Here is a 25,459-nt window from a genome sequence, read left to right as displayed (position 1 = left end):
ATCCCTTCAATTGTGTAGCTGAGGTTGCTTATCTGACTGAGTCGGTCTTACTGTGTTTTTTCCAGGTTTTATAGTTTATACTTGTTTCTGAACAATCAGCAGTTGTTTAGCATTATTCTCTAGAGGTCTAGGGCATAGATTTTCTTGATCTGTTTTTCTTTTAATGTTTGAGTTCAGTATATAAGGGAAACAGTTATATGCATTTTATTGCAGACAGTCTCTGAAATAATTTTTAGCCATAAGGAAATAGCTCTATTTCTGTGAGTCATCATTTCTTCTTATATAGTGCTGGGTAAAGAATTTAATTTTTTAGGTAGACATTTATGACGTCCCAAAAGAAAGCTGCAAAAATGGAAGTTTCCAAAGAATTTAAGATTTGCTGTAATAAATGGTATCATATATTGAAAATCAGAGTTTGAGATGCAAATATAGGTATCTGCAGTTGATAAAATTTTCCTAAAACATCATGATTTTCATTGGGAAGTAAGTTATTTATAGTAATTTTCAGGGATAAGCTCTTTATGTGTTTTTTCTTTTTTCTTTTTTTAGCTTCCAATAAAAACAGGACAACAGAACACACATACCAAAGTCAGTACTGAGCACAACAAGGAATGTCTAATCAATATTTCCAAATACAAGTTTTCTTTGGTTATAAGCGGCCTCACTACTATCTTAAAGAATGTTAACAATATGGTGAGTATTTGGGTTACTGTGTTTTGGGGAATTTGCTTTCTTTTGTTTTTGATTTAAAAGTTTAGAACAGCATATTTTGAAGTACGGAAAGTGATTTTCTGTGGACTTTGGATTTAACCACTAATCTTATTTTATTCATGAGCACAGGTAACTTTATATTTATTTTTTCAAAATTTTTATCAGCTGGGTTTTAGATTCAATGAACACAAGTAACCATAACTTTCATCTTGATTTTTTATTATTTCCCTTAGAAACATCTCTTATTTGTGACCCTATCTCCTTTTCCAGTATTTTTATTGAATTAGGATTTCACACAGCTTTTGTGTCATACACGAATTGACCACGGTAATCTATTATAAATATTTTTCTTTAGCATCTTATTTGAATTTAGATGATTGTCCCAGTCTTAAGTAGATGATAAATAAAATATGATCTCATAGTTCTAAAATATGGATTGATTTTTTTAATGAATATATTAATGGGTTTTTTCTTCCTTCTGTAACCTGTGACATGCTGTAGTAAAGAGCCTGTTGTTGAAACAGTTTTTATCAAATACCAATTTCATCAAAGAATTCCACTGTTAAAAGCTCATAATTTCTTTCTTCTTTCCATTTTCTAAAATGAATTGATATTTCCTAGACTTTAGAGTACTCCAGCTGTTGTCGCTCTGTGCCTTTGTATGTATAACATCTTTCGTCTCTCTCAAGCTGTCCCTTCCTCTCTGTCAATTCCTATTTAACATCTTCATTCTAAGCTATTCCAAACTAACTCAGTTCATGGCAACTCATCTGGATTTTTCTTGGTTAACTCTGAACTCTCTGCTGGTCTTTAACATGCATGCGTGCATGCATTTCATTCATTCATTTATTTATGAATGAATGAATGAATGATTGATAGGGTCTCATTCTGTTGCCCAGGCTGGAATGCAGTGGCACAATCTCAGTTCACTGCAACCTCTGCCTCCCAAGTTCAAGTGGTTCTTTTGCCTCAGGCTTCCAGAGTTTAAGTGATTCTCCTGCCTCACGCTCCCCAGTAGCTGGGATTACAGGCGTGTGCAACCATGCCTGGCTAACTTTTTGTATTTTTAGTACAGATGAGGTTTCACCACGTTAGCTAGCCTGGTCTTAAACTTTTGACCTCAGGTGATCCACCCACCTTGGCCTCCCAGAGTGCTGGGATTACAGGTGTGAGCCACCCCACCCAGCGTACATTTATAATCCAAATCTGTATTTGTTTGTATTGAGTTGTGAAGTAGCTTCTGGTTGTAGATTGTGAAGATCATTTCTACTCCCTTTTTTTTTTGAGATGGTTCTTAGGTTTATTAGATAATGTTCTAGTATGACATTGAAAAGACATGAAGTTATCTTTTTGCCTTATTTCCATATTTTAGATACTTTTTCTCTTGTTCTATTTTATTTGACATATAATAATTGTACATGTTTATGGTACATATTAATGTTTCAATACATATAATGCATAGTGATCCCACTAGGGTAATTAGCATATCCATCATCTCATCATTTATCATTTCTTTGTGTTGGGAATATTCAGTATTCTCCAGTTACTTGAAACTATATAATGTTAACTATAGTCATTCTACAGTAGTACAGAACCCTCAAACTTACTCTTCCTATCAAGCTGTATTTCTGTGTCCTATAACAAATCTCTCTCCACCCCCATTCCCCTTACCCTACCCATCCTCTAGTGTCCTCTCTTCTACTTTTTACTCTTTTTAGCTTCCACATATGAGTGAGAACATGTGGTGAATAACTCTTTGTTCACATCATCCTTTGTATGTTTCCTTTTAAGGAAGTTGCTTAGACAGTACCCTAAACTGACAAAACTAATAAACTGGAGGTGTAGAAAATCATTTACCTTCTTTAAGGAAAAAATTTACATTTTACCCCCAAAAGCAGGACCTTTTATAAATATGTAAAGAGATTTATGGGAAGACATTTAATATTTTGTGTAGCTCCTCAGTTGCAGTGTGTGGGCACAGTTTAGGATTTTACACATATGAATATGTGGCTGTGTTCCCAGATATGTTGAAATATTTTAATATTTGGGACCCTCTTTTCAAAACAAAACAGTATTGTTATATTGACTTTCATCGAGTGCTAACTAAATAAATTTTCAAAACCACAGTCTCTTGTTAATACATATGTAGTATCATTTTGAGGATAGTGAGTACTTAAAATTCACTGTGGTGCTATAGCATTTTGTTGCTATAAGAATTAAGACTTTGAGGGCCCGGTGTGGTGGCTCACGCCTGTAATCCCAGCACTTTGGGAGGCCGAGGTGGGTGGATCATGAGGTCAAGAGATGGAGACCACCCTGACCAACATGGTGAAACCCAGTCTGTACTAAAAAATACAAAAATATTAGATGGGCATGGCAGTGCTGCCTGTAGTCCCAGCTACTCAGGAGGCTGAGGCAGGAGAATTGCTTGAAACTGGAAAATGGAAGTTGCAGTGAGCCGGGATGGCACCATTGCACTCCAGCCTGGCGATAGAGCAAGACTGTTTAAAAAAAAAAAGTTAAGACTTTCATTATTTTGTGGCATAAAAGGATAGTTAAATGCCCAATTCAGGATTCTGGTACAGATCTATATGTGTGTCTACATCCTGCATATTGTTAAAGCATAAACCAAAACAACATATTTTACTGTCACAAGGTTAATGGCAGACTATAGTAAATGCCATTTCTGTTTGCCTGAGAATTTAATTTTTATGAGGATTAGGATAAAATCAGAAATAATGGATTTAAGTATAGTATAATCTGGGAGATAAAATAGAAGAATATTGTTCTTTAGTCTTTCAGTTTTCAGATGTGTGTTGATTGGTAGCAGAGAGTGAAACTAACTTTTATGTTTTGAATGTCTTTTCTGTTAGAGAATATTTGGAGAAGCTGCTGAAAAAAATTTATATCTCTCTCAGTTGATTATATTGGATACACTGGAAAAATGTCTTGCTGGGGTAAGTAAATGGATTCTCAAGTAGGCAGGCTTTGTGAATTCAATCTTGAGAATGATCTTATGTACCAAAGTACAGATGTGGACCAAGAGGACAGTCATATGGACTATTTGTCTAAGATATACAAATATGAGTTTTGTTAGTACAGCTGAGCTGGTGATAATTTTTCATGAGAAAATTATTCTCTCATCTTTTGTAATTCTCTCATCTTTTGTAAATTAAATGGATAATAATTTTACTTATAAAATGTTATGTTTCAGCCACATATCTGTCTCTCAGGTTTTTAAGAAAATATTTTATGAAGAGATCACTATTTGATTTAACTGGTCTCTCAGAGAAATGTGAGAGAATGTGATTCAGAAGACCAAAAATAATCTTATATTCCCTCCTGTATGAATGTGATTTTAATATTCTACTTTTCAAATTTATATAAATGAGAACTTAAAAATTAAGTCTATTGAGGATAGATATTACCTTGAGAACACTTGTTTTATGTGGACACAAACATGTGATAGGTATGTGGAGGAGGAGAGTACTAAACAATTATTTCTCAGGTTTCTTGTAAGTTGTTATCTCAGTGTATTTCAACCATGACTTAATTTAAACTTTTTCAAGAATATTTCTATTGCGTAAAGCAAAGTATTTATATACATCAGTAGCCTTAATTCTTCCTAAAACATGGCATAAAAGTTTATATAATTATATAAATTAAATACCTCCATTTTAATGATCTGTATAGTCCATGTGTAGTGTCGTCAACTCATTTCTTATGCTCTGTCTTCCTTTGGCTCAGAATTCAGAATTTTGTTTTTATTCGGAATTGCTTTCCTTCTCCACATACGTTGCAGTTCTCTATAGTAAAGCTAGTTGGAAGAGACCTTAATATATGGTGACTGATAGTCTGGTTGAGAAGTGTTTGTGGAAGCACTGGGATAGGGAATTGAAAAAATATATATATATTGACACAACTGTGTATCCCTAGGGAGGGCTGTAAGCCCCAAAAAATCTAAGCATCACATATATATATATTTTTTCTTTTGAGACAGAGTCTTACTCTGTGGTCCAAGCTGAAGTGCAGTGGTGCCATCTTGGCTCACTGCAACCTCCACCTCCTGGATTCAAACTACTGTCATGCCTCAGCCTTCTGAGTAGCTAGGATTACAGGCTTGCACCAGCATACCCAGCTAATTTTTTTGTATTTTCAGAAGCCATGGGGTTTCACTATGTTGGCCAGGCTAGTTTTGAACTCCTGTCCTCAAGTGATCCACGTACTTCGGCCTCCCAAAGTGCTGGGATTACAGATGTGAACCACCATGCCTGGCCTAAGCATAATATTTTAAATTCTCTTACTGGCCCTTGACCATATTCCAGAATTGTGGAGACAGTGTTTAAGTTTTCTACTTAAAATTGAAGGTGAGCTAGTTATTTTAGCATGATATTTTCTGTTAACTTGTGATATGCTATTGTTTATGTGTAAAATGGAGCAAAAGAGCAAAATAGCTGTTACATAGGATGATGGAATTGGGAAGGTGGGCAAATTTTAAACTCTTCTTGAATCAGTCTTTTCCAGTGGTCTTATTACTTTGACTGTAAATTACCAGTAAATCAGCCACACCCATGATTAAATGGTGGGGCATAGGGTGGTTTATTGCCTTGTTGAGTTTTACAGCTTTTCTCCATTAACATTTGTAATTGTGAGGTAATGATAAATGTATTTGGAGAATGATTAGTGATATTATTGGCTTCTGTTAGATTTAATACTCTTTGAGGATAGCCTAACTGAAATGCTAATAAGTGAGCCCGGTATACCTTATTTAATGCATTAAATGTATATTACCTTGCCCTGCTCTATTACTGAAAAATATATATGCTTTTTCACTAAATTTACTATTTAAAAAATAACACTATTTATATTATCGAACAATGGTGTTTTCTTCATTTCCTTCAATGATTTTACAGATGTTTCTTGATTCTTAGTTTTAAATCAGAGTAAATTGAGGCAGTTTAAGAATAACTGAGTGCACAAGTACATGTTTGTCATATATATAGTTGGAATAGTTAAGTGAAAGAAAACTCTTCCCAATATCTTATGAGTGAAGTTTTATAGAATTTGAGGAATCTTAAGCATTTTTGTTCCTGTGAATATGACTATTATTTAAAAGATTTGATACTTCTCTGATTTTTATTTGTTAGAGTTTCAATATCTGTATCATCTCGTTAGCCTATAAACAAGATAGGCATTGTAATGTGAAATTTACAGGTTTTTGTGAAATCTGTTTATGTACTGTCCCTATGTTTCAGTGTATTTGCATCTGAAAGTGCTTGGATTGCAGTTACAGAATTGAGCGTAGCACACAATTGTACAAATTTTTGCTGTTTGCCATCTTGCTCAGTGTTATTAAACTTATTCACAGATAGATAATCAAGACTCTTAGGTGAAATAGTAATGTGGAACAGCATACCTTCAGGATGGCTTATCTATTGATTGTTAACTGTATATTTTTACAAAGTAGAGATTTTGATGTTAACACCAAAGTTAATCAAACTTAATGCCATTAATGGGACCACCTGGCCTTATGTGTTCATGGTATGATGCATATAAACTGTAGTGAATCCCCTAAACTGTTTAACTTTAATCAGGACATTAGATTTAAATTTTAGCTTACAGCAAATATATAGGCTGGGCGCTATGACTCACGCCTGGAATCCCACCACTTTGGGAGGGCGAGGTAGGTGGATCACTTGAGGTCAGGAGTCCAAGACCAGCCTGGCCAACATGGCGAAACCCCATCTCTGCTAAAAATATAAAAATTAGCCAGGTGTGGTGGCATGTGCCTGTAGTCTCAGCTACGTGGTAGACTGAGGCAGGAGAATCTCTTGGAACCAGGAGGCGGACGTTGCAGTGAGCCAGGGTCACAACACTGCACTCCAGCCTGGACCGTACATCAAGACTCTGTCTCAAAAAAAAATAAATACGAAGAAAATATATAATACAGTAACTAGAAGAACAAATCAACTTATGTCACTGGAAAATTAAATCAAGGATATGAAACATTCTGTAAGGAAGCTGGTTCACTTAAAGTCATGGGAAATAGGAGTGGTGAATATGGGCCAGGTGTGGTGGCTAATGCATGTAATCCCAGCACTTTGAGAGGCCAAGGAGGGTGAATCACTTGAGGTCAGGAGTTTGAGACCAACCTGGCCAACGTGGCAAAACCCTGTCTCTACTAAGAGTACAAAAATTAGCTAGATGTGGTGGTGGGTACCTGTAATCCCAGCTTCTTGGGTGGCTGGAGGATCGCTTGAACCTGGGAAATGGAGGTTGCAGTGAGCTGAGCTCTCACCATTGCACAGAATAAAGAAACTAAGGAAACATAATAATGTTGCAATTAGTGAACTTTTTTGGATCCTTTTGAATTAAAGAGGCTATGTGAGACTTTTTGAGGGCAGTGGTAAAATTTGAATTCGGATTTGGTATTAGATGATACAAGGTAGTTGTTTATTTTTGCTTGGTGTGTTAATTGTACTGAAGTTACATTAGAGAAAATTCTTATTTTTAAGAGATGCTGAGGCATATGGATTGAAGTATTAAGATATTTATAACTTACTTTGAAAAGATTCAACCAAAATAAAATGACTTAGAATAAGTAGTGTCTGTTTTGGTCAGTCTGCACAAAAGCAAGTGTGATGGCTCCCCCCGGGAATTTACTTAAATATTAAGACAGATGGCACAATGCACTCATCAATCAACATGATTGTTGATTCTGTATTTGTAGAACTCACAGCAAACTGAGGATTCCTAGGGAAGGGCTCCTTTGATGAACAAGAGAGCAAGCAGGGATGGGAGGACTAATAAGGATGGCAGGGGGATTGAGCTTTAATTGTGATTATGGGATCAGAGATGGAACCATCCTCTTTATTAGACTATCTATAGACAGATGTAGCAAATATGATGCAATGTTAAGAGTTTTTAAATCTAGCTCGTGTATATATAGGTGGTCATTATTTTATTTTCATTCTTCTGTGTGTTTGAAAATTTTTGTAATAGAAAATGTTTATAGGTAAAATTAAGCATTTAGAATAATGTTGTTATTTCTATTTTAGCAACCAAAGGACACAATGAGATTAGATGAAACGATGCTGGTCAAACAGTTGCTGCCAGAAATCTGCCATTTTCTTCACACCTGTCGTGAAGGAAACCAGCATGCAGCTGAACTTCGGAATTCTGCCTCTGGAGTTTTATTTTCTCTCAGCTGCAACAACTTCAATGCAGTCTTTAGTCGCATTTCTACCAGGTTAGTAATCCACATGGGATTACTGAAGTAATATGGATTTTAGAAGTCTTGTTTTTTATCCACCTAAAAATAAAAAGTTAACAGAAATGAGGATTTTTTGTTTGTTTGTTTGTGTTTTTCCATTTTTTAGACAAGTTCTGTTGCACAGTGGTACGATCACAGCTGATGGCAGCTTCAACCTCCCAGGCTTAGGTAATCCTCCTACCTCAGCCTCTGAAGAAATGAATTTGTCTGGGCTTTCGTAGAAATTTTATGCATTAAAATATTTGACAGTTTAATTGTGTTTTATGATGTTGATGTGTGCAATTAAATAAAAAATCTCTCATGAGCAGGCTTTAAAAAACCATACTAGTTATGAACTTTGGTTTGGCTTTTTAAACGTGTTATCCCTTTAAATGAAACTACCCAATCAGATGGAATAATTGATGAGAATAGTCAGAATTCAAATGCTCTCACAACTCTACCCTTTATCACAAGATTTTAGGTTACACACACACAAAAAAACCCCACCAAAATCCAATAAAACCTAAGTGATATGGAAGCACAGGGAAGTGAATAATTGCAAAGTAGAATTCTCCAGAAAGTGGACTGTGTTTTAAGTGTATGTAAAATACTGTCATTTATTGAGTATTTACAGCATTTCCTGTGCTGTCTCATCCTCACAGTAACCCTGGTGATACTTCCCCCATTTTACAGGTGAGCAAACAAATACCCAAAAATGTTAAGGTGATATGCCAAATAATGGAGGATCCAAAATTTCTAAGTCAGGCTGGCTTCAGAATTTATATTAGTTTCCTTATACCAGATTACTTCCCTGTCTATTTTAGCCACATTTTGATGAAATCCTTTTTTGTTTTTAAAGATGTATCATAAATATAAGCTTTTATTGATTATTCGAAATCATCATGAGCATTAGTTGTGATATGCTACATACAGGTGGAGAAATTAGTATAGGTAGTGCCCTGTGGCATAGAAGTATAAGTGACAGTAGCGAGTAACTGCAAATTGTTTTCATGCAAATGATTTGCCTCTTTCAGGCAAGTAAAGTCAAATGGGTTATTAAGTTAATTAGAAACTGTAGCACAAATTATTTAGTGATTTAGTGAATTGAAGACTAAATCAAATAGAGCAAAACAATCCTCTTTGTTGGTGCCTGCATCTTTGGTTCATCAGTGTGATACGAGCAGTGGACTTTCATTAGTCAGATTCGCTTATTGCTTTGTTGTTTTCCAGCAGGTGTGAATGACAACATACATCACCATTTGAGAATTTGTGTTATGTTTTTTTGGGGGAATTGACTAACTTAGAAGGCCTGCAGTCTTTTTAATCAACAGTGACATTTCTATAATTAAGATAATAGGCAGCAATATTTTTCAACCTCAACACAATTCTTGATCCAAAGAAAATTAAAATTTTACTTGATGTATTATTGATAGTCTTGGGTAATGTTTATATGATAGAACAGTATTTTCATGAAATCTTTTGAGTAATAACATTTTATATTCTGAGTAATAATGCATTGTCTGAGTCAGCAAGGTGAACAAATACCTAGAGAATAGGAGGGTAGAAAATTGTATTTAATAAAAAACACAAACCCTTTTAATTTAGGTGATGGATAGGCCAGCCTTACTATTTGAAACACCTGTTACATTGAAGGTAGCAAGTGATACCAAAAAAACCAAATGCCTTTTACTCTATAAATGCGTGAATTGCTTTGGAGAATACAACAAATGTGCCACCTTGGAAAACTCTAGAAAATTTCTAGTCACCAAAGGTTTTACTTTATGGGATTTTGCAGCATAAGCCCATGTAAAAATAGGCAACTTTTGTTATTTTCTGAATGTAGTTCACTGTTGCCAGAATAGAAGCTAAGTATCTAAACTTTTACTAGCTTTCACAGGACAGACTGCTCAGAAATGGCATCTATGAAATAACATTGTTTCAGACAACTGCATTTGCAGTTTCATTTAGCTTGTGTCAGAAATAGGAGCTGATCATGTTGGAGGACCACTCATATAAAAGATCATTATGATGACTTAATTTAGGTGGGAACATCTTATGACATTGCTGTCATAGTTTTAGGTGACTTAAAATATGCAAGTGGCTTGAGTGGCAGTTCTTTCTAAAGATTGATTTTATATTTTACATATAATAGATGAATCAGTATCATGAAGATGTTTCATGTTTGTCCATTCTCCCCGTCTGTGTTTCTCCTTTAAGATTAAGATTTGGTTTTTCTATGTCTGACTTTTACTTTTCTTTAGGGGAAGATAGACTATAGATTTATTATTATTATTTTTTGAGACACTGTCTTCTCTGTGTCACCCAGGCTGGAGTGCAGTGGTGCAAACATGGCTCACTGCAGCCTCAGCCTCCTGGGCTCAAGTGATCCTCCCACCCCAGCCTCCTGAGTAGCCAGGACTACAGGCATGTGCCACCATGCCCGGCTAATTTAATTTTTTTTTGTAGAGACATTCTTGCCATGTTGCCCCTGGTGGTCTTGAACCCCTGGGCTCAAGGGATCCTTCTGCCTTGATCTCTCAAAGTGTTGGGATTACCCTGTTGACCTCTCAAAGTGTTGGGGTATGAGCCACCATGCCTGGCTGGCTATAAATCTTAAGATAGCTTTATTTTTCTCCTGGAGTATACCATTTTTTGTGGTGCATAGTAGGATTAGCTGATTTATCCACAGAATTACTCCGCATAGTTGTTTTGTAGTGAGAAGGTGGTTCAGAATATCTAATTTGATATACCATCAGAAGTAGAAAACTCTGACTTTAAAAGTCACTTGGTTCTTTGCATTTGCTATTTTGTTCTGTACAAATCTGTTTGTTATGGTTTCTTTCTTTTTTTTAAAATAGTTTTCAGGGCTTTTGTATGTCTCTGATTGTTTAAAACATTTACATTCTCTTTAATATTGTTTAATATTGATTTGTTTGTGCCAACTCTCACCATGGTGAATTTTTACGTCTCAGTTTTGGAATCCTTGATTGCAAAATTATTGTTATTGTGACCTGTATTTTCTTTTGGAATCTCTTGTAGCCTTGAGTTGTGGGAATGTTCTAGTGATGGTTTTGCATTTGCATTTGTCAGGTGTCCAGTTCTGGACCTATTTTTTTCTTAATTTCTGAGTCCCAGTCTGTATGGGTAGTATAAATTTGGACCCTAAACTCTTAAAAGGTAAACGGCTCTAGATGACTTTTTTCACTTTATCCAAAGCTTAGGCAGAGCAGGTAAGCTTCTTTGTACTGGTAGATTTTTTCTTTTTCTTTTTTTGGGGAGTGGGGCAGGGGGAATGCATTGTTCTTTCTAGTTCATGTTTTATGCAGAGCCCCAGTTAGAATCCTGCATTATTAGGGTGTAAAGCTTTATATCCAGTCTCCATATGGATGTTAAGCCCCAAGCTCCCAGGTTAAGGAGATCAAAAACCTCACTCATCTTTCCTTTGTTGCAGGGCCAGATCATGTACTCATGTACTTAACTCTCTGGTTTTTGGTTTCTTCTTCTTTTCTGGACCTCTACATTTAAAATATCTTTCAGTATGCCTAGTCTTTCTTTCTTTTTTATTTATTTATTTATTTATTTGATACAGTCTTGCTCAGGTGCCAGGCTGGAGTGCAGTGGCACAATCTCAGCTCAATGCAACCTCTGCCTTACGGGTTCAAACAGTTCTCCTGCCTCAGCCTCCCAGGTAGCTGGGACTACAGGTGCCTGCCACCACGCCCAGCTAATTTTTGTATTTTAGTAGAGACGAGGTTTCACTATGTTGGCCTGGATGGTCTCGATCTCTTGACCTCGTGATCCACCTGCCTTGGCCTCCCAAAGTGCTGGGAATACAGGCATGAACCACCACAGCTGGCTCATGCATGCCTAGTCTTTCTAGATGTTTTAATGATAGGCTTTCTGCTTTTCATTTCTTTTGCTCAGACTACCCTTTATTTGATTTCTCTGCTTCGGAAATGACGTTTAACCATCACAAAATACCTACTCCCTATAAAGGTAGCAGACTATAAAAGAGACAGAATTTTTCTTCCATTTTTCACAAACAACTACAAGAGTCAATTTTTTGGAAGTCGGTTTAGCTGATCTATGACATTGTGTTTTCTAAGGAGCCGTACTCCATATTTTGCTCTTTGCAGCAGCTGTGGAATTTTTAGCATTGAGGACCACCTCATTCCCAGCTTGAACTGCTGAGCTTTTCTTACCCTGATGATAGGAAGAGTGTTCGTGTAAATGTTCAGAATAGTTTTACTGTTAGCTGTCGGCTAATTAAAGCCCAAGTGAGTGAAAGGAGAATTGGAGAAGGAAGAATAGGATTGATTACATTCTTATCAACTGAAGGTTTGGTGTGATGATTAATACCTCAGTTGCAAATTGCACTAAATGATTGAAATTCAAGTTCATACTTATAAATTATAAGACCATATAGTATTTGTGCCTTTTTACCATATCTCTATTGCTGCATTTATTAAAAGTTAGTGACTTAATCGTGCTGCTTATATTTTTGGTGTCTATTAATATGAATAATGAGTATGCCTCATCAGGTGACATAATAGGATAGCAGTACCAACTTTCGAAAATCTGACTGCTGTAGTTTTTAGAGTAAAATGGAAGAAAAGTTTAATTTCTTTTATTAACATTTAGGCTAAGTGAAATTTTGTTATCAGTTTAAAAATAACTACATTTTTGCTAAGTGTTTTTGCTACATTTTGATAACTTCATATTCAACATAAGAGAAGTTTGGATTTAAATAGATATTCCTGTCCATATAAGCTTATGTTCTGTGAAGGAGGGACATTAATCAAGTAATCAGGTAAACACATGTACAAAGTGTGAAAAGTGCAATGAAAAAAGGCTTACTCAGCTTTCGAATACAAAGTAAATGTACCCTGTGAATATAAGTTTCATTCATGTTTTGGAAATCTAGGTGATATAAGTAGAAGTTAGTAAAATGAAGCTTACTTAAAATTTACTTTTAATTCACAGTATAATTTTACTTATAATTTTAAATATGAATTTTTAAAATAGTTCATTGTGGAAAAATTAAAAAATACACATAGCAGAGAGAATAGTACTTCAAATCCCCATGCATCTCTTACTCTGCTTTAACTATTTCCGATATGCTGTGATTTCTCTTCCTCTCTTTTCAGTAATTTAAAGCAAACCCCAGATGTCATTTCACCTCTGTGTATTTCAGTATGTATCTCTAATAAATAGACTTTTAAATATTTAACTATAATATTGTCATACCTATCAAAAATCATAATTTTTAATATCTATTGCCAAATCTGTGTTTAATTTTTTTTGTTATCTCAGAAATGGCTTTTTTATTTGTTTTGTTCAAATTAGGATACAAACAGGATGGATACTTTGGAATTGGTTGATATTTCTCCTGAGTGTCTGTTAATCTGTATCATTTCTTCATTTCTCTACCTTGTTCTCCATTTTTTCCCATGCTGTTTATTTGTTGGACTGTATTATTTGCCTTATGAAACTTTCTACATTCTGTATTTAGGTTTCATTCGATTCAGGTTCATTTGGCTGGGGGGCTAAGAATACTGATGATGCTGTGTGGTTCTGAATGCATCACATCAGGAAACATGTCCTATTCCTGACTTTTAATGTTATGACCAGTGGTTCAATTTCAATATCATCGGCATTATGCATTAATTATAGTTTCCTATAAATTTTACCTATAATTATAGTAACCACTGATGATCAGTGCCTGGAATCCACTTCATTGGGGGGCTGCAAAATGAAAAGTTTTCCATTCTGTCGTTCATTCTTCTTTTTAAAATTGTGATTTCTATGAAAGATTTTTGCTTCATTGTGTGTTTGGTCATCTTGCAATACAGTCCATGTAGGGAAAGCAGGATAGAGACTTGACTTTCATTTTTCATTATCAGAATGAGTTGGTACCCTAACAGTGCAGAAGGTTACCCATTAACTTTTTTCTTTCAGTGTTACTGCAGACTCGTGTATTTTAATTTATTGTATGTGTTCAATTATAGACACAATTCTTTCGGTCTTTAGATTATCCCATTTTTGACGGTTGGGAGGCCTAAAATGCATAGTTATATGATATTTGACATGACTCTGATAGTTGTTTGATAGTTTTCTTGTTTTCAAGCTCAAGGTGTCCTACCCTCACCTTGTATATCTCCTGCCCCCATCCTGGAATTTAACTAATTTTCCCAAAGAACCCTGGCCAAAAGTTGGAAATATTATTTAGATACCTCAATCTTAAGGATAAAGATACTAACTTTACTGGATTATCATGGTTTCTTTTATCATATCCCTTAAGCTAGTTATGTTTCTTTAGGCTTTTTAAAGAAATATTTATTGCCTTATTTTTATATGTGTCTTTACTCTTATGAACTCATCTTTGGGGGAAGAATCTGTTGAATTCAGAATTTAGAGAGACCCTAAGATGTTTTTTTAAGAGACAGTGTTTCACTCTGCCTCAGGCTGGAGTGCAGTGGTATGATCACAGCTCATTGCAGCTTGAAACTTCTAGGCTCAAGAGATCCTCCTCCCTTAGCCTCCTGAGTAGTTGGGCCTGTAGTTGTGTGCCACCATGCTAATTTTTTTGTAGAGATGATATCTTTCTATGTTGCCCAGACTCGTCTTGAACTCCTAGCCTCAAGTGATCCTACTACCTTGGCCTCCCAAAGTGCTGGGATTACAGGTGTGAGCTACCACACCTGGCCCCTAATACTTAATTTGATAAGTTATTTTTTGTTTTTACTTTTTAGGTTACAGGAATTAACTGTTTGTTCAGAAGACAATGTTGATGTCCATGATATAGAATTGTTACAGTATATAAATGTGGATTGTGCAAAGTTAAAACGACTCCTGAAGGGTAAGTTTAAATGTATAATACATCTGAAAAAAATCACTAGGTCAAAAACCAGTATCATGAATGTACTAATTATATTAATTGTGCTGAACTAGACCACCAAATTGGATTTATAATGACATGTCCTTGTGAAATAGCCAGTAATACATATGGTTAACTAATTTTTGAATCTTTGAAAATAATATAGTAGAGAAAATGAGCATTTTAAATCTTGGTAATGGAAAGTTTCACTTAACTACAATTTTTGTTTTCAATAAAGAGAATGCAAGGGTGCTGTTTCATTTTTCTGGATTTTCTCTCAAGGGTGGCTATAGGTTATAGAAGCTATCTGTTTTGCTATTATAGTGCTTTCAAAGATCCTCTGTAGTAGGATATCAGTTTCATTGCAGAATGGAACAAGGAGATTGTGATGTTATGGTGAAAGGATGAATTGAGCCCGGGATTTCATTTCTGACATTGCTGTTTTCAACTCTCTGACTGACTTTACAGCATTACAAAGTCCCTTGACCTTCCATTGCCTAGTTTTGTCTCCTTGTAGAATGTGTCAGTAGTAGTTCCACTTGGGGATATTGTAACAGCTAATATGTGACTTTAAAGCTTTGGAAAGTACTTTACATGATTATGTGTATTGAAATAAACTATCAGAAGGAATTGAGAGATATTCTGTGGTGAGCAATGATGTGTTAATGTAAATCAAACATCAATGAGTATTCATAAATTGAGTAGGAATGCCTAAATTTCATTTTACAAAAAATGTTTTTTTTTGGTATTATTAGACCCTGGCTAATTTAGCTATGAAGGCTTATAGTATACAGTTTACATATATTTTTATTTGTGTCTTAAGAAATTTATTTGTAACTTGAGGAATTTTTATTTGTAACTTAAGGAATTGTCAAAAATATTTGTAATATCTGACCTAGAACAGATTGAATTATATTGACTTCAAAAACGTCACTTTAGCAATGAATTTTCAAAAGACCTGGTTTTGTTTTCTTAATATTTGCTTTAAACTCAATAACTATCTCACCAGAGATGAAAAAAACTGATTCCTAAATAGATGAGTAATATAGAGCTGTGTTCTATTCATATAACCCTTATTCATAATTTCTGATTTTAGGTCATTGCCACTATGAAAGCAAGCAACAGTTAAATCAGTATTCAGTAACTTTAATCAAGGAAAAAATAGGGATGATTTTAGCTGTTATGCCAAGATATGAACATATAGACAACAATTATTTTAGATTAGAATAAACTGCCATTCAATTCATAGTTGAGATTTGCAAGATTTTAATATCTATTATTAAGTGTTGAGCAGTTGAAGAACTAAATGGTAAAATTTGGCGATCTCTATGAATTAAAGTTAAGAAGTATTAGTGAGATTTTATGATTTTTCATAACTATTTAGTGATGTTTTAGAAATAAGTCCAGGTTGTCTGTGAATACTGGTTTAAAACAACAGTTTTCTTAGAAATGTTCAATCCATAATAATTAATTGAAATAATTATTCTGCTCAAATAAGATAAACTAATCGAATGTGTGGATAAATGACTTTCTGTTTTACTGAATTAACTTTTTCCCATTGAATGCAGCTTCTTCTTGTATATAAATTTAGAGTATATACTGAAAAATATATAAAGTATTAAACCAACATTAAATAGGCCAGCAAAAAAATGGCTCTTGGTGAGTAATTTTGTGGTAAAAGGAATGGAAACTTTCAAAAATAAGTAAAGGTAGTAATGTGTTTTAAATTCAATTCAACAAGTATTTGTTGAGAAACTATAAGAAGCCATGCTAAATGCTGGGATTACAAAAATCAATAAAAGACAAAGTCTGTCCCGAAGGAGCTTATAGAATGGTTTATGAGACAAATGGTATCATTATTAAATTATTTGTGGAAAAAACTATGATAAACTCAAATAGGGTGAGTGTAAAGTGAGAGAAGAAGTGTGTATTTGAGGGTATGGGAGATGAGCACGATGTGAAGGTACAAGAACAGGTCAGATCGTTTTAGTAAAAATATGGCCAGGTGTGGTGGCTCACACATGTAATCCCAACACTTGGGGAAGCCAAGTCAGGAAGATTGCTTGAGCCCAGGTATTTGAGGCCAGCCTGGGCAACACAGACCCCCATCTCTACAAAAAAAATAAAAATATTACCCAGGTATGGTGGCATACACCTGTAATTCCAGCTACTTGGGAAGCTGAGGTGGGAGGACCACTTCAGCCCAGGGAGGAGGTTGAGGCTGCATGCAGTAAGCCATGATCGTGCCACTGCCTTCCAGCCTGGGTAAGAGAGCGAGATGCTGTATTAGATATATCCATCTATATGTATATATATATCCAGATAGATAGGTATATCGATCTGTATGTATATATCAGATACATCTATCTATCTGTATCCGGATATGTTGATATATCTATATACAGATAGATAAATGGAGAGAGAGAAACATCTGTTACATTTTCAGTCTGTGCTGGCCCTTGCGCTGTGCAGTTCGTGTGTCTTTTCATCCATCCTTACAATAATACTGTGAAGCAACACTAGTATTAATATTATTATCTCCTGTGGATGAGGAAACTGAGGCTTAAGTACATTTCCAAAGTCACAGAGCTAGTAATTGTTGGGTAAGGATTGAGTTCACATCTGCTAATCTCTAGAACCAAAATATTTGACTGCTGCACTGTTGTACTTACGCATTATGAAGCTTTATTTTAGTGGCCATGGGAAGTGATAGCCTTTAAGGTGGGAAATACCTTAATCAGTATTTTATTTTAAACATAACACTTCACTTGAAATTTGCAGGATGGCTTGGTAGAGGGTTACCTGAACTTCTTGGACTTGGTTATGCAGTAATGTAGGTGAGAAATAATGAGAATTGTGAAGATCCAAATGGAATAGGGTAGGGTGGGGATGGAGACCAACTTGATAGGTAAAGAAGTAGCATACATAGTGTTTGGTAGTCAATTTAGATATATGAGGTTAGAGAGATACCACTAAATATTCCAGGATAAGCTGATTAGAGCAGAAAAGGGAAGGAAAGGTTGATGGCATAAGAGAGGGTTTGACCAGGAAAATCGTAAATTCAGTTTTAGATCTACTGAGTTTGAGGTATTGATTGGATGTCCAACAAGAAACTTGTAGAACTGAAAGATACTTACTTAGGTATTGAGAATAGATTACAGTATATAACACATTTAAGATGTCATAAAGGTGAAGTTGATGAATGTAGGATAGCGAAAAGACTAAACAGCACTGTGAAGTGTAATGTCATTATTAGGAAATCAGTGGAGTGTGAGAGCAAAGAGAATTCAAAGGGGCATTTTAAAAAACGAATTTGGGGAGTAAGTTACTTATTTGCAAGTGCAGGAAAAGGAGTCGTTTCTATCTTAGACAATTACGTAGATGTAATAAAAAACCTTTATCCCTTCCTTAAAAGTCAACAGGAGAAGTTTGTTGCCAAGGAACTGTTGCCAGTAAAATAGCTTATAGACAGGTCATCTTTTCCATGCATAAATCTTCTTCTAGATGTAGACAATAAACATATAGAAGAAATTAAAATATTCAATATATTTATATGGAGAAATGTTTGCTGTTAGTTGCAGTAAATGCATTCTACTGTTTTGAACAATCCAATTAACAAAATAAAATGAACATGCTTTTATGATGACAAAGATACGATGAAGGCACTTTCGTATGCTGCTTGGTGATAGCAGCATTTGGCCTGACCCTTCTGAAAAGCAACTTGGCAGTCTTTATTAAGGACCTTAAAAATATTCATCTCTTTGGACACTTCTGCTTCTAGAGATTCCTCACCTTAAATAAGCAATGATGTGGAAAAAGATTTTGATATAAAAGTATTCATTAATGTTATTTATAACAGTGAAATATTGGAAATAACTTCAATGTTAAAACTGGAAAACATTCAGATAACCAGTGACTTAATACAGTGACTTAAATATTCTGAGAGACATCAGAGCATACTGAGAGGACCATGGCTTTAAAGCCCAATTCAATCATTTATTAGATCTGTAACTTTAGACCCACAGTTTGCTCATCTTTAATATTCTGAAAACATTAAGATTCCAAAAGAATTAAGTATATTATACTAAAAATACATGGTATGTTGTAATTGTTTATGTAATAGTTACTATTTACATATAGAGCCATCAAAAATAGACTGGGCACGGTGGCTCACGCCTGTAATCCCAGTACTTTGGGAGGCTGAGGTGGGTGGATCACAAGGCCAGGGGTTTGAGACTAGCCTGACCAATATGGTGAAACCCTGTCTCTACAAAAAATACAAAAATTAGCCAGGTGTGGTAGTGTGCACCTGTAATCCCAGCTACTGAAGAAGCTGAGGCAGGAGAATTGCTTGAACCTGAGAGGTGGAGGTCATAGTGGGCCGAGATCATGTCATTGTACTCTAGCCTGGGCAATAAGAGTGAGACTGTCTCAAAAAAAAAAAAAAAAAAAAAAAAAAAGGTATGAAGAATTTTTAGTGATATAGAAAAAGTTGATACTATGTAAAGTAAAAGGAACAGGTTTGGTATAGCCTGTATGATCTCAGTTATGTTAAATATATTTGTCTCCAGGCATAGGAAAAGTGATGGAAGGAAAACCACACCAGATGTTAACTGTGATTGTCCTTGAATGATAGAATCATTGATGGTTTTTAAAATTTCCTTTAAACACTTGTGCTTTTTTTTTTTCTTTTGAGCCAGAGTCTTGCTGTGTCACCCAAGCTGGTGTACAGTGACATGGTCACTGCAGCCTTGAAATCCTGGACTCAGGCTATTTTCCCACCCCTGCCTTACAAAATGATGAGATTATAGGTGTGAGCCATTGGGCCTGGCCCTGTGTGTGTGTTATACTTTTTTTTTTTTAAAAAAGCAAGTTGTCATTAAAAACAAAACAAAGGAAAAAGCTCACAGTCATTGACATTCAAGGCATATTTGCTATTTATGGAATTTTTCTTTCCTAGCAGACATAACTATCGAGTTTTAGGTTTAGGTGTCTTTTCCTTTGTTTCATGTGTCTTTACCTTTCATTGCTTACAGATAATATTGGAGCAAAAGTAATATGTAAGCAGAAAGTTATTTTGCTCTGAGTAGTATTTGTGTTAACGTATTCTAGAGTTAATTTTTAAAAATTGTGTGTGTGTGTGTGTGTGTGTTTTTTTTTTTTTTTCAGAAACCGCATTTAAATTTAAAGCCCTAAAGAAGGTTGCACAGTTAGCAGTTATAAATAGCCTGGAAAAGGTAAGTTACAACCTCTCTGGTATTAAAATTTTGTTTTTGGTGATAAAATTTGCTGTGTTCGCATCCTGAATCAAAAAGTCATGACTTGAGTTATAGTAGTATCAGGTTAATTTTTGGGAAGAATACATTGTAATATTACTATGAAGGAAGTTAGAAGCTAGTGACGGCTGGGCGCGGTGGCTCACACCTGTAATCCCAGCACTTTGGGAGTTCGAGGCGGGTGGATCACGAGGTTAACAGATCAAGACCATCCTGGTCAACAGATGGAGACCATCCTGGTCAACATGGTGAAACCCCGTCTCTACTCCTGGTCAACATGGTGAAACCCCGTCTCTACTAAAAATACAAAAAAAAATTAGCTTGGCATGGTGGCACGTGCCTGTAATCCCAGCTACTCAGGAGGCTGAGGTAGTAGAATTGCTTGAACCCAGGAGGTGGAGGTTGCGGTGAGCTGAGATCGCGCCATTGCACTCCAGCCTGGGTAACAAGAGCAAAACTCTGTCTCAAAAAAAAAAAGGCTCGTGACATTTATTGTATTACAAAAGATCACTGCTTTCATATAAACGTGTGTTTCATTATTTATAGGCATTTTGGAACTGGGTAGAAAATTATCCAGATGAATTTACAAAACTGTACCAGATTCCACAGACTGATATGGCTGGTAAGGATAAGATTGATTTTTTTTTTTTTTTTTGGTCCTTTAAATGCCTACTTGTGACATAAAAACCTATGATTTTCTAAGTTATTTTTGTTACAAAGGTGCTTTTACATCTATTGTCACCTGGCATCAAATCGAAAATACTGTTTTTCTCTTACATTTCCAAATTACACCCAACTCATTTCCTTTCCTTGGAGCAAATAGATGAAGAAGTTTGAAATGAAGGTCAGATCTTTAGAGTTGTGATGGGACAGGATGTTTGGCGCTTTCTTGCAGAGAAGCACATGCTCTGAGGCTTGCTTTTGTATTTAGGGAGATGTGTATAAAATAGTAATATTCTTACTTATAATGTAAGAATTCTTAGGGATGCAACTGCAAAGCAGGGAATACAGGCTCCTGGAGAACTTTGGTAATTCTCTTTGGGAAGCTGTTCAGTCTTTGTTGCTTGAGTAAGGCCCTGCACAGTGAGACTGAATACATGATCATCCGTTCTAAAATGTGGGCTTTTCCAGGAAAGATCAAGATAGCTCTTCTAACACATAGACAACATAACATTGGTTGCCTACTTAACAGAATGCCTTTGTGAAGTTGCTTAAATGAAGTTCCATGTTTATCTTTTAAAAATCTTGCCTGTGGGTTTTTAGATAGTGTCAGCTTTTACTTTAATGCTGGGAATTTTGTTCTTATCTGATAATGTCACTTAATATATTTTTCATGTAGAATGTGCAGAAAAGCTATTTGACTTGGTGGATGGCTTTGCTGAAAGCACCAAACGCAAAGCAGCAGTTTGGCCACTACAAATCATTCTCCTTATCTTGTGTCCAGAAATAATCCAGGATATATCCAAGGATGTGGTTGATGAAAATAACATGAATAAGGTAAGAAGAGCAAAATTATTTCCATTATATCTAGATGTGAAGCAGTTTATTTTACTTAAAGTGTGTATTACTAAACTATTTTAGGTGACCATTTAAATTATCATTTTAGGTCTCTTTGTTTGATAGACTTAGAAGAGACATACTCATACATAATTTTATTTGGCAGAGAGATGAATAATATCGCTCAATAATCAAAGATTTAAAATAATCCCTTTGTTTCATTCTTTTGTCTGAAAAAACTAAATGATAACTCTGTTACCATTAAATGTAGTTTCTCTAATATTCACTGCAAGGATTGCCCTGCTTCACTTCATCACTTTTATAAGGTGCTATTTGCATGTACTTAGGTGTGTGTCCACATGTTGCTACTGAAAATTTTTATTTATTTATTTAGAGATGGAGTCTTGCTCTTATTGCCCAGGCTGGAGTGCAGTTGCACAATTGGGATTACAGGTGCCCACGACCATGCCCAGCTAATTTTTGTATTTTTAATAGAGATGGGGTTTCACTATGTTGGTCAGGCTGGTCTTGAACTCCTGACCTCAGGCAATCGACCTGCCTTGGCCTCCCAAAATGCTGGGATTATAGGCGTGAGCCATGGCGCCTGTCAGAAATGATCGTTTTAGTTATTTTAGAACAGTTTTCACAGAATTTTGCCAGGAAGATAAGGCTCTTGCATATTCCATCTATAGTGAAATTGGCACCATGACAACTGGTAATTCTAGGAGGCTTTTACAATTTTTTAAAAATAATCACCTAAGGGATTGAAACAACAACAAAAAAGAACCGTGTATTAATCTTACAGTTTTACTGCAATTTCAGTATGCAGTTTATTTTGCAAATAAGTTTTTTTTCATTTTTGGCTGCTTTCGGAGAAATACTCTTAGCTGACTAAACATTGAGATGGGTTCCTGCATGGTTTGCCTGTGGTTGGAGATGTTCAGAATCAGCTGAATGATTTATTATTTTGTAGAAGTATTGGATAGGGAATTTCTACATTAAAGGGTAAATAAATGAACCAGGTAATCCTTGAGAGTCTGTGATTGTATGTCACTCCACTTAGGTGTATATCCCAACTTTTCCATTATGAGGACAACATTTTTCATGGTAGATTGTTTTGGAGCCCTTCAAAATAGGTGTGATGGTAAATACTGGCAACTACCTCAGGGGAGGCCATCAGTGTTGCCTCAGGTAGTGCAATCAACTTGATTGTATTGAAGGATACAAAGTATTGATCCTGGGTGTGTCTGTGAGGGTGTTGCCAAAGGAGATTAACATTTGAGTCTGTGGGCTTAGAAAGGCAGACCCACCCTTAATTTGGGTGGACACCATCTAATCAGCTGCCAGTGTATAAACAGGCAGAAAAATGTGAAAAGATAGTCTGGCCTAGCTTCCCAGCCTACATCTTCCTCCTGTGCTGGATGCTTCTTGCCTTTAAACATCAGACTCCAAGTTCTTCAGTTTTGGAATTCAGACTGACTCTCCTTGCTCCTCAGCCTGCAGATGGCCTACTATGGGACCTTGTGGTTATGTGAGTTAATACTTACTAAACTCCCCTTTATAGTGTCAATTCCATTAGTTCTGTCCTTCTAGAGAACCCTAATACAGATTTTGGTACAAGGAGTGGTTCCAGAGGAACAGAATATTAAGGATGGAGTTCTTTAGTTGGTTTGGGGGTTTCTGGAGTTGGCTGCTTAATATGATTAGACCCCAAAATGCTAAGGACTCTACTTCTAATAGTGTGGAGAACACTGATACTCAGCATGAACTATTTAGAGAGTGATGCAAAATAAATGCATTTGACACTACGGATTCACCGCTACTGAGAGGCAAGGAGTTTAGTGCCTCTGTACATAATGCCTTTGACTATATGTGGAGAACCAAGGAACACTATGAAGCTGGTTGGTTGCTCCTAAATTCAGTGGACGAAGGGATGAAAGAAAATGATGAATTCAGGGATTCTATGTCCTGGCTTCAGAAGCAGATACTGAGTCTCAAATCTGCTAAGATTGCCCTGAGTGAGAGTCTTATCTCCTATAGCGAAATAACTGAAATTGTGGAAAAACAGATACAAGCTCTTATTGTGCAAGGGGCAGACCTGCAACAAAAAGTGCATGCATAGCCTCACCAGGTGTCTACTGTTACAGTGAGAGCATTGATTGGAAAAGAAGGGGACCCTGCAACTTAGAATAGGGACATGTGGGAGGATACTGATGAAGCCGGGGACACGGAGCTTGTAAACACTGATGAACCTTTTTTGCCAGAAGAAACAGCTTCCCCATCCCCAATAGTGGCAGCATCCTCTCTTGGAGCCATGTTGCCATCAGCCTTTCCACCTTTGTCTGAGGGGACAGTGATGGCCTCCCCTGAGGCAGTTGCCAGGCAAAATAATGTTGATTCTCCTCAGGAGCCACCCCCAAGCTTCCTGTTTACTTCTAGACCTATAGCTAAAGTCCTGGCAGGCCCCTAGAGGTGAGGTTGAGAGTGTAACCCATGAAGAGGTATACTACACATGAAAAGAACTGCTTGAGTTTTCTAATTTATGTAAACAGAAATCTGGAGAACAGGCATGGGTATGGATATTAAAGGTGTGGGACAATTGTGGAAGGAACAGAGTTGGATTGGACTGAATTTATTGATTTGGGCCCACTGAGTAGGGACTCTGCATATAATGTTGCAGCTTGGGGAGTTAAAAAATGTTCTAATAGTTTATTTGCTTGGTTAGCTGAAATTTGGATTAAAATATGACCCACTGTGAGCAAGCTGGAAATGCCTGATCTCTCTTGGTTTAATGCAGAGGAAGGGATCTAAAGGCTTAGAGAGATTGGGATGGTGGAGTAGATTAGTCACTTTAGACCTCTTCCCAGCTGGGAGGGTCAAGAAGATATATACATTACCAATGCCTTGTGAAATAGGTTTATGAGGGCAGCACCTGCATCTCTGAAGAGCCCTGTAATTGCTCTTCTCTGCATGTCAGATCTAATTGGGTACCACAGTCACTCAACTACAAAATTTAAATACAATGGAAATAATTGGATCCCGAGGTGGCAGGAGCCAAGTGGTAACACTTGACCATCAAAGGCAAGGTGGATGTAGCTACCATAATGGATAGCACAGGCAAAGTGGCAATCAGAATAGTCTTACTCGTGTAGTGCTCTGGCATTGGCTAATTAATTATGGTATTCCTAAAGATGAAATTAATAGAAAGCCTACTGCAGTCCTAGTTAATTTATACAAGCAGAAAACTTCCAGGTCAAAGGGATAGAAGACTAAATTGAATTATAAAAACATGACCCCTCAATCAGTTTTCAGACTTGAGCCAGTTTACAGACCCAGGACCCCTTGAATGAAGTGGGGGTTGGGTTTCTTTGAGGAAAGACCCCACTACATTACTGACAAGTCATGCAGTGAATCTTTTTCCCATCCTTTCCCAAGGAGACCTCTAGGCTTTTACCAGGGTAACTGTGCACTGGGAAAGGGAAATGATCAGACCTTACAGGGACTACTGGACACTGGCTCTGAGCTGACAATGATTTCAGGGTACCCAAAATAGCATTGTGGTTTTCCAGTTAAAGTAGGACCTTATGGAAATCAGGTAATTAATGGGGTTTTAGATCAGGTCTGACTTACAGTGGGTCCATGGGGTCCCTGGACTCATTCTGTGGTCATTTTCCCAGTGTCAGAATGCATAATTGGTGTAGACATACGTAGCAGCTGGCAGAACCCCCACATTGGCTCCCTGACTGGTAGGGTGAGGGCCATTATGGTGGGAAAGGCCAAATGGAAGCCATTAGAGCTGCCTCTGCCTAGCAAAATAGTAAATCAGAAACAATATCCTGGATATCC

General features: G+C 36.2%; 1 protein-coding gene across 28 annotated transcripts in view; it reads left to right on the top strand.

Annotated features, from left to right (window-relative positions):
* Window positions 1-25,459, top strand: part of NF1 (neurofibromin 1) — a 296,867-nt gene that overhangs the window by 79,940 nt on the left and 191,468 nt on the right. For 22 of the 28 annotated variants that reach the window (XM_078373889.1, XM_078373884.1, XM_002748206.7 and 19 more), the window contains 7 exons: window positions 550-693; window positions 3,585-3,668; window positions 7,770-7,960; window positions 14,716-14,822; window positions 20,010-20,077; window positions 20,663-20,738; window positions 21,456-21,613. In XM_078373889.1, the coding sequence (XP_078230015.1) occupies window positions 550-693; window positions 3,585-3,668; window positions 7,770-7,960; window positions 14,716-14,822; window positions 20,010-20,077; window positions 20,663-20,738; window positions 21,456-21,613 (828 nt within the window). Of the gene's footprint in view, window positions 1-549; window positions 694-944; window positions 1,039-3,584; window positions 3,669-7,769; window positions 7,961-14,715; window positions 14,823-20,009; window positions 20,078-20,662; window positions 20,739-21,455; window positions 21,614-25,459 lie in introns of all 28 variants that reach the window. The other 6 variants (XM_078373898.1, XM_078373896.1, XM_078373895.1 and 3 more) reach the window with 2 other exon arrangements.

This window comes from Callithrix jacchus, chromosome 5 (assembly GCF_049354715.1).
Source record: "Callithrix jacchus isolate 240 chromosome 5, calJac240_pri, whole genome shotgun sequence".
Lineage (NCBI taxonomy): Eukaryota > Metazoa > Chordata > Mammalia > Primates > Cebidae > Callithrix > Callithrix jacchus.
This window is presented reverse-complemented; position numbering and strand designations above follow the sequence as displayed.